General features: G+C 41.4%; 1 protein-coding gene across 1 annotated transcript in view; it reads left to right on the forward strand.

The window, feature by feature from the left end:
- Window positions 1–4,243, forward strand: part of LOC123027850 (protein PBDC1-like) — a 49,721-nt gene extending 45,478 nt beyond the window's left edge. Inside the window, exon 2 of the mRNA XM_044439129.1 lies at window positions 3,758–4,243. Coding sequence (XP_044295064.1) covers window positions 3,758–4,243 — 486 coding nt within the window. The remainder of the gene's footprint in view (window positions 1–3,757) is intronic.
- Window positions 4,244–10,045: the final 5,802 nt, after the last annotated feature.

Consider the following 10,045-nt stretch of genomic DNA (forward strand, 5'->3'; position numbering starts at 1 on the left):
TTCAAGGGAACATTTGGCAATAATTTTATGATTGGTTAGGGTAACAGAAGAAACTGTGTGTGTGGGAAAGCACAGCACTTGATGTAAAAACACTTCCCTGAATAATAAAATAGGTTGCTTATGGATTAGGAACAAAAGAAATAGTGATTTCAAGCTTGCCTAATTTCCCAAAATTACTTTGAAATTCATTTCAGATCCCTCCCATTTGACTTGTGTGAAACATGTTTGTTTGACTGTCTGTCTGTCTGTCTGTCTGTCTGTCTGTCTGTCTGTCTGTTTTGGCTCATGTACATGGGGAAAAGTGCATTTCTGTGATACTTTTCCGAAGTATATTCTCTGCCCTGCTGACTAAAGTGTTAAACTGTGTGTGTTGTGAACTAGGTTTCCTCTTTTTGCATGTTTAGAGGCACAGACCTTTCTTGCAGAATGTTCTTTATCAATCAAAGCAGGGGTGAAGGGGGAGTGAAAAAAAAACCTAACAGGAGTATCTTGACATTGAACCCAATTTGAGAACATTCCTTGAAAAAAGGTCCCTCTTCACATGCTTGTTTGGAATTGTGAAGAAGATACACTTTTGTGAGATATACTTATGTGAATTCCAAACAAGTCAAAATTCTGGCTCATCCCTAATATGTACATATTGGGCTATTCCACAAAGTGTAGCCCATTCAAGTGAAGGTGTTATTTACATATTGGTACCAGGAGAAGACCTACCTTCAAAAAAATAATAATTAATATTTATTGGATACCACCTAACCTAATGATGTAATTTATATACTGGATTTTATATTTATTAATGTGTAGTTGTTGTTTGTATTGTTTTTATAATGTTTTTAACTGGTTGATTGTTATCCACCTAGACATGCCATGGGTGAGATAGGTAGCATATAAGTGTTTAAAATAAATAATAATAACTACACTACCTGAAGTGTTTGCACATACATTTGTGTACAATTTCATTAAAAATGAAGTGTATTCCCCCAACAACAACAACAAAAGGCAGAACAAAAGGACATAATTAAAAGCATGTCCACATTTCCGAGCATGGATGGAGGTGGGGGAATATAGAAAGTTTGCATCATCTGAGTACCTGTAAAAGAAAAAACTGGCAGGGAAGTTTGGGCAAAGTTTCAAAGGCTGGGAAAGTGACGGCTGGCTTGGCTGGTACATTTATTTAGAAGCTGCAACACACCATTCAAGGACCACTATGGCATTTGTGAGAAAAGGAATGAGTAAGGGCTGAACCAGAGTCCAATTTCTGAGATGGAGGAATTCTAGGAAAAATAAATCCCATGGTATGACAGACTGAAACTATTGCATGCCTGAAGTTTTTCAGAATCCTGTGCCATGCCTGAAAGTTGGCTTCCAATGTGACCAAGCAATACCATGGGCCTTGCACATACTTCCAAATCTTGCAGTGGAATTCAACACAACACCATGGATTGGTCGGGTGTACCACCCACGTATGGCTGATATGGATCCAGCTTCTAAATGACTTGCAAAAATGATTGTGAATGACTACCTGAAAGATTGTTCAACATTGTAGTGTGGATGTAAACAAAACTGCTTGCTTTCTTAACAACTTTGCCATCAGTCAATTTAGAGGATGGGCAATAGTTTGACAGTGGAGAATGGAAAGAGTGGTTGGGTTCACTGACACTGCTTTGCCTGGAAGATGTTTCATTATCTATCTTAGCAGTGTTTGTTTATTGTGAGGGACTAGTGATGAGACCCAGCTGAAACAGCCCTTCATTTAATACAGAAAATATTCAACCAAACTTATGCAGCTGTCAGAGTTGGACACACATTGCTCAGCGGAACCCATGACCTTTGCTGCTTGCATTCGTGTGCCTCCATATCCCCTTTTCTGCTTAATCTATGTCCCTGAGTGAGTTTTACCCAACACAGAGGGCAAAGCAGAGTCATATAACTCTGTCCTTTGGACCAACCTTCTCCAACCTGGTGGCCTTCAGAGACGTTTGGACCAGAACTTCCAGAATTCCCATCCAGCAGGGCTGTTGGGTGGAAATTCTGGGTGTTGCACTCCAAACATTTCTGGAATGCACATGGTTGGGTAAGGTTGCTTTTGACTATTCACTTTGGCTTTAACCCTTATCAACCAAAATTAGAGGAGTCTGCTAATTACAGAAGTCTGCCACCTACTGCCTGAAGATGAAACAACAGAGAGCAAATTCATAAATATTAAAATTAATGCATTTTAAAAACTAAATTATCCTGAGGCACACACCCCAAGTCTCTTTAGTATGTACACCAACTTGCAGGTGGCTATGTTTCCTTGTCTTGGTACTATGGCATGGAGAGATGGGCAAAGATAAATAATCCATTAGAATCATAGATAATATGTTAATTGTGTATAATAAATGCAATATCATGTTCCTCAGCCCACAGTGCTTATTTTGTAGAACTTTAAAATTAGTAGTTGCTGGAACAATGCAAAAATGGAAAATAGAAGTTAGAAAAATTACACTTATCTGTAAATACAATATAGACACCAATTTGAAATTCACATTTGAAGGTGTCCCCATGCTTTTTGGATATGTTAATCAGTTAAACTTTCTGATGTTTATGCTACAATTGTGCACAGATTTCAAGTCCTTCTTTCCGCCATTTTTCTTAGTCTGTATATAGCAGTAAAGTAGACAACACTCCATAGGAGGAAGGGGAAAAATCATGAAAACAGAATTGCATGGAGCAAAATTATATGAAGAATGAAGCTGGAAATATTGTAAACCTAAGAAGGAAGACGAAAATGAGGTGCTGGCAGTTAGAAAACTGTAGATAAGATGTTGAAGTTTTGACAACAGTAATTAATAACAGCCTCTGAAGGAGCTTAAATTGGGAGAAGAAAGTCCTCAATGTGACTTCACAAAAAGAACCTCTGAGGGAAAACATTTCACAGGACTGCCTGTGTTCAACAAAGAGATATATTACTATTTGGCAAATTTATATAATAAAGTGAAAGAATGAAAGAGAACAGACTACAAAAGGTGTTCATGCAACAAGGATAGAGGAACAAATCAGGAACAAATCACAATCAACAATATAGTGTTTTTGTTGATGTTGTTTCCAAAATGAGGTGTGCACTTCAAGTTAAGTTACGTGGAATTAATAACAGTTTAAAGTCAGGATCAGATAAAGTAATCTTGGCACAAGGTAATTTGGGAACATTTCTAAAATAGAGTGACAGAGTAAAACAACGAGGCTACGCATAGCCTTCTGAACTTGGAGTTTCACAGACATCCTATGCACTGTGGCAGTGCAGAGAGCTCTTGTTTGTAACAGAGAGATGCCTCAGATCCAGAGGAGGAGGTGGAGGGGCAGAGTTGGGCAGCTGGCCTTCAAGGTGACCTTGAAGATTCTCAGACAGAGCATGAGAACCTGCCTGTCTTGGAACAGAAGGGAGAACTTCAGAGCTGGTAGAGGAGTAGATTTTGAAGGAGTCCTTTGACCCAGTCAGGAGATGACAGGCAAAACAAGTGGGCCAGTCTGACATTCCCTCCACCCAGCCCTCAAGCAGCAGGAAGGTGGGGTCTGATTCTTTTCCAAAAGGGAGAAAAGGAGGACGAATTTCAGGACAAGTTCCATGAGCAGATGTGCTTCTAAAGCTTCTCAACAGACCTGGGACCCTGAGGGGCGGCCTGGCTGCACGGGTGAGGGCTGCAGGGGGGGGGGCAGGCCAGGCTGCCCAAGTGCTGCCCCCACCCCGCTCACTCCCCCGCGCTTCTACCCCCTGCAGGGTGCCCAGGGAGCCTCCGCTGCCGCGCTTTCGCTGCTGGCCGAGGCCTTCAGGAACGACCCCCTTGTGGAGGTGGCATGGGCTGCCAAGGCGTATCAGAGCGCCCAGGTCTACTTCAACCTCATCTCCTCCATTGACCCGGAGTTCCTGAAACTCACCAAAGTGGATGACCAGTTCTACTCTGAGTTCTGGAAGGACTTCCCTGACCTCCAGATTGGTGTGCTGGACCCGGAGGATCTGAAATCTGGACCTGCCAAAAAGAAATGGCACCCATTCTGCCTGTGGGTTGATGAGGTGGTCGAGGACTTTAACTACATTCTGTGGATGGATTGCAGGAAAGGGTGTACAGAGGAGAACACGATATTTGCCACCAGGATCCAATTCTTTTCTATTGAAATAGCCTGCAACCGAGAAGGCTACAACCATCTTCTCTATGACAGGGCCAGGGAAGCCTGCTTGGGCACACAAGTGAACAGCTCTGGGTAAAGCCTTCTGCACTCAAGAGAGGGCAATACATTCAAAGGAAAAAGGACCAGTGTTTTGCTCCAGTATCAGTTCCAGCTGAACTACTGACTGTCTCTGTTCCATGGCAAATCAAGGCACAGCTGCTGCTGGAATTCTGTTGACAATGCCAAAAAGCTCTAAATCCTGGCTATAACCATAATGTATTTGAGGATGCATTAGCTTGCTTTTTGTATCTTCTAGAGTTTCCATGTGCTAGACATGAAATCAACATTAACATTCTTGAATGAACAGTCCTGAGACCCTAATAGTTGGACGGTATATAAAAGCTTTAAACAAACAAGAAAACCAACAAAGGGCTGTGCTTCTAAAGTCTCATCTGAGTCTGCTGGAGGGGAAAAGAGGGCAGGAGACATCTGCTCATGACACCTGCCCATAAGAGAGGCAAAGCTCACCCCCATGCTCCTCCTGCCATGCAAACCAGGTGATTTGGAAGCAGTGTTTGTGCCTGGGACATGAGAAGAAGAGGATGAGGTACCACCAGGATACTGCAGATGTTGGCAGAGCCTGCCTCTAATAAGGTTGTCCTTCTAGACTAGTCTTCTCCCTTCCCTTCCCTTCATTTCCAAGCCCTGTCTATACTCAAGACCTACTTGAGCACCTGGAGATGGCTACCTTCTGATAACCTCGCCCTCCTCTGCCATCTCAATTCCCACACTCCCTGTTTCCCAACCATCACAGACCTCATCCAAATGCAACCTCACCATGGAAAGCGTGCCAAGAATAACTGATGCTCTCATTCTCAATAAGCTCTCTTGGGTTCACTGCAAGGGGAAGAAATGTAATGTAATATGAATAACAACATTCAGGAAAAGGGGGCTTATAAAAATCCACAAGGAATCCTGTGTGTTTTAGGTAGCATTGCTCAGGAAAGATTCTTGTGCATGTGGAATCCCATTTACTGTATATGCACAGGGTTTACCGCAGCCTCCTGCACATTTCCTCTTAACAGACTGAGGGACCCATGGAAAAACCTGGGACACTGAACTGCGTCCTGCAACAGGAGAGGTGGGAGGCAGTAGAGGAAACCAGAAAGTCTCACTGGAGGCACCTCATGTGAGTGATATCTAGATTCTGGCCCTCTCTCTTTGTTTTGCATTTCAGAAACAACATTTTTGTGCAGATGAAAATGTTGTGCTCTGACAAGGGTCACAATGGTTTCAGGGAAAAGATGGTTTCATGGAGCAAAACCAATCCACATGAGACACAATCATAGTCTGGAGATAGACTGCTTCATTCAACCTTTCTTGAGTATCTGTTCTCTAAGATACTGTAACTGGAGTTTGAGGGGGTACCAAGAGCTTGAAGCTCTTTAGCAAGCAGATGCCACCCTGTTGCATAGGAAAGGACAACAGTTTAGATTGAATATGTATAAAAGCTGGCCGATGAAGAGGCTTCATACTAAGAATGTGGTAGTTAAAGAACTTTGTGAATAAAGAAAATTGCAGCATGGAAACCTGGCTTGCTTACTGTTGGGTTCTTGATCACCTTGGAATTACGGGGAATGAATGAGCTGCTTCACCTGCCAGGAATGACCCAAGGTGTGTTACTGATGTTTATTTGCCTCTTTCCTGAAAGGAAGTGAAATCTTGTTTTCCAAAAGAAATCATTAAGGTGTGGCAAACTTGATGAAAATTGTCTGTAATGGACATAGTGTTTTATTTCCTTTTGCATTATTCTGAGGGTACATCATCTTGCACTAATTCTTTTCGTAGAATGCTGAGATCTTTAATCATCAAGGCCAGGCATGAGAGGTCTCTTTTTAGTTCTTGATGGGTCATTGTTCTGGATGTCACCATCCTTTTGACACTTGATGGGTTGTTTAAGACCTCTAAGATGATAGATCTTCTGCTTTGAGATTGGATATGGTATAGAGATTGGCAGGTGTCTTGTTTTCTTGCTCTCAAAGGAGTTCTGGCTGGTAATTTAAGAGCTGTTTGGCAAGATCATGGCCTCTGGCAGTATGTGTCATTTGCTACCTCCCCTTATTTCTTTTACAACCCTGTAATTTAGTTGCTCATGTAAGAATCGGAGAGGAGTGTTTGGTTTTTGGTTTAGTTGGTCCCTCCTGCCCCATCATTGTTTGGTGGTGGTGGTAGGGCATTTTAGGATTTGTTGAAGAGAACTTTGAGACCTTTGCATACACAGTAGCAGCTATCTCAATAGGTCAAGGGTGTACTTCTCCAGATGCTTTGGCCTTCAGCTCTCATGATTCCTTGCCATTGGTTTTATGGCTGGGGGTGATGGGATCAACAATGTCAAGATGACCTGAAGTTGCCTACCCCTCAGCCTCAAGTGTCCTTTTCTAATATCTGAGTCCTGGGCCAAGGAGAAGATGCAGACCAGGCAATGTGTGTTCAAGATCTCCTACATATAATCAATGTGCTTTTCTATTCTACTGATCTTGTAGAAGGGGGAAAATAGATGTAATTACAGGTACATTTGCAGTCCTAACCACACTCTGGAATGATTTTCTTCTAATGCTCCAGCTGTGAAGCCATCCAACATGCTCAGGGGATCTAATTAGACTATGAAGTTTGCTTTCCTGGTAGGCTTTAATAGGCACAGTTCATTCCAGAACTTTACCAACACAAGTCAAAAGCCTGCAACTGTGTCAGACTGATGCTGTGAGCATGTAATGCATAGTTTAGTAATATAATTGCACTTAGCAGTTACATCATTACCGAGACACTGCAGAGAAGCGGGAATGGTGACTGTAGTATTGGGGGCAATAGTTCCATTAATGCTGATCTGTAGGGGTCAGAAGTATAATGAGGAGGCTAAAGGGCTAATGTTCAGGCTGAGCACAAACACTAATTTTAGGGAAGTTATATCAAGGAAAGCTCTTTTGTGTTAACCATCTGTTTATGGTGCTGTTGCGGCTGTTGGTAATCTACAGCAATTGCTCATTTTTGTAAATAACTCAATAACTTTTAAAAACAACAACAATATTTTCTAGCAGCAGAATATTACAGTTGTTTTGGGACACAAGAGAGATTCCTTTAGTCTTCGGACAAGAGTTAAAACAAAACTTTGCCTCTTCCAGCTGGCCACTTCCAGTTCTCCAAAGGGTCTGCTAATGGATTTCTTTTTCAGCTGGTCCCTACTCAGTAATGGTGGGCTATAATGTAAGCACACAAGAGAAACCCTGCAGATTCTGTATCTAAGAGTGAATATTCGCAAGGCCAAGAACTGCAGCTCAGGGCTAGATCTCATGCTTTGCAAGTTTCAGTCCCTGATGTCTCCAAGTAGGGGTGGAAAAGACTGCATGTAAAACCCTGGAGAATTGCTCCCAAGCAACTTACACAACATTATTTTATTTGCTTATTTCCTGCCTTTTCTTCAAGCAGCACAAGGTAGTGCATGCATTTCCTCCCATTTTATCCTTCAAATAATGCAGTGGTGTAGCTTAGGCTGCGAGGTCTCTATTCGGGCAACCTCATCTCTCCAGTCCTAGTTGGACACGCGAGCCTGGATAAGCTTTCTACATGCGGCATTTATTGTACACTCACAGTTCCTTGCACATGTTGTGATCCTTGAATTTTACTTTTGTGGTTAATAGTACTTGGTGCGGGGGGGGGGGTAATCTATTGCAGGGAAAATGGGCCATTATTTCTGAAAGTGAAAGAAAAGCATTTTTCTATTTATGTACTGATGTTATTCTTCAATAGTACCAGACCATTGTAGATTATGTTGTGGGAGAACAGGACAGGTAAAGCTCTTTGCATACACCCTGCATTGTAATTCTGCAACAAAACCAAGAGGACATTACATTAACAGCCCGGAAAAGCTCCACCACAAACTGAGCCTGCTGGGTAGGTTTAATAGCACTTTCTTTGTCCCTAATGTATTGCCATACCATAAAGAATGGAGCAGAACAACACTTCCACGTACGCATACTTTTATTTATTTCTATATTGTTGTCTCTTCAAAAGTTTTTGAAATACTCGTAGTAAATATCAAAGAAACCTAAAACTCCTTATATTTTTTTCTGCACTTACTGAGACACACTCCATAAACCTATTTTCAATCCAAAGAAACTTCTACTTAAGACCCTTGGAAACTGCAACAATTACTCTTTTTCTTCTATCTATTGTGTATTCAATTGCATGCAATTAAGGGACAGATATGAATATACAAGAGTTACATGAAATTCCCACTTCTCTCTAGGATGATTGCTGAAAGAACCAAACAATACATAATAAGCAAGCTTCTGCATGGCTCTTGAACTACTTAAGCAAAGCCTTGCTTCATAAGTTGTGTTATGCAGTCACTTGACTCAGTGGAAGATCCTATAGTTTGCAGTCAAATAAAGAGAGAAGAGGGTCATTTTTATTATTATGAAAGTGCCTCAAATCCAGTAAGTATATATATTAATATGACAACAGTTTGAATTAGAAAATGCATCTAATTTAGCCAAAGTCCAAACCATGGGCTCCTTTGGAGTATTTCTGGTGTTTCCTGAGATGAAGCTGACTTCCCTTCAAAGCTATCAGAAGCAAAGCATTTGTGCAATGGAAAGATTCAGGAGGCCTCTATGAGGGCTATTTGAATTTTCAATATGACACTCTTGGGTATTGCCCAGTGCATTCTTTCAAACCAGTGCCTACTGGTTTCAGTTCTCAAAAATAGCTAGTGGATGGGTACAGCTAAGTGTCTGACAACTCAGACTTCTAATCATATGATGCTTTTTACCTGGGACTCCACAGTCATTTGTGCTTTAGAAGAGGGAAACAATGGAACCATGTACTCAATGGATACTCAAGTTTTCAGTACTACCAGGATTCAGTATGGAGGAGGAGGAGGAGATTATTTCAATCACTGTATCACTGTAATTCCCTAACCTATGCACTTCTAAAACTTTGCAGGTTTTGTCTCAGAGCACCTCTAAGAGTGCTATTTTCATGCAAATCATTCTCCCCATTAGCCAGCAGGGAAAGAATGTTAAAATCACTTCAATTCGAGAACACTTTTTCCACATAAACAGCTGTACTTATCGGTCTGAAACTTTACAGATATTTTACTTAGAATTATCTCCATGCTGATTTCAGTCCAGAAGAAACTTGGAGGCATAAGTGCAGCTTCTTCTGGATATCCTCAACATGTCAAGAATGTTTCGCACAAACTCCAGTGCTCTCATTCAGCTGTCATTCTAAAATTCAACAATACTTTTAAGAAAAAGAAGCTTTACCTGTACCTGCAGTTATCATCTAATTCTGCCAGCAATTCCAAAAAATACACGAGTAAATAAAAAAGTAAAAAATGTAAGAATATGTAGGCCAAAATGTTCTGCATCTATTTTTTTTAATGTTTGGTAGGTGAAATTCTCTCCTAAGGGACTAGTATGTCTGAAAATGCTATCTAGTTATAACCAACAGAAAACAGCTGCCTTAATAATATTTTTTTCCCCATGCAGTCAACAGAAGGCACAAAACCTCAGGTTTCCGCATCTTGAGTTGGGTTTGGGCCTTAAGTCATAGCAGAATTGGGCCTTTTCCCAATCAGAGTCTACACCAAATCCAGAAGTTGGCACACACTGCTAGTTCCAACATATAGTTTTATACAGAGACCACAGAGTTGCATGCCTTTCTGGGATCTTTTTAAAGCATCATATCAGCTAATCTAATATATGTTTGTGTGAATGAAATTTAGAAACATAGAAACAGAGTGAGTCAGAAGGGGCCTCCCGGACCATCTTGTCTGACCTCTGGCACCAGCCGGCTCTGCTCACAACATGCCCACCATGTGGACGTCCAGCCTATCCTT

This window comes from Varanus komodoensis, unplaced genomic scaffold, assembly GCF_004798865.1.
Source record: "Varanus komodoensis strain SLA01 unplaced genomic scaffold, ASM479886v1 scaffold34_1, whole genome shotgun sequence".
NCBI classification, from domain to species: domain Eukaryota; kingdom Metazoa; phylum Chordata; class Lepidosauria; order Squamata; family Varanidae; genus Varanus; species Varanus komodoensis.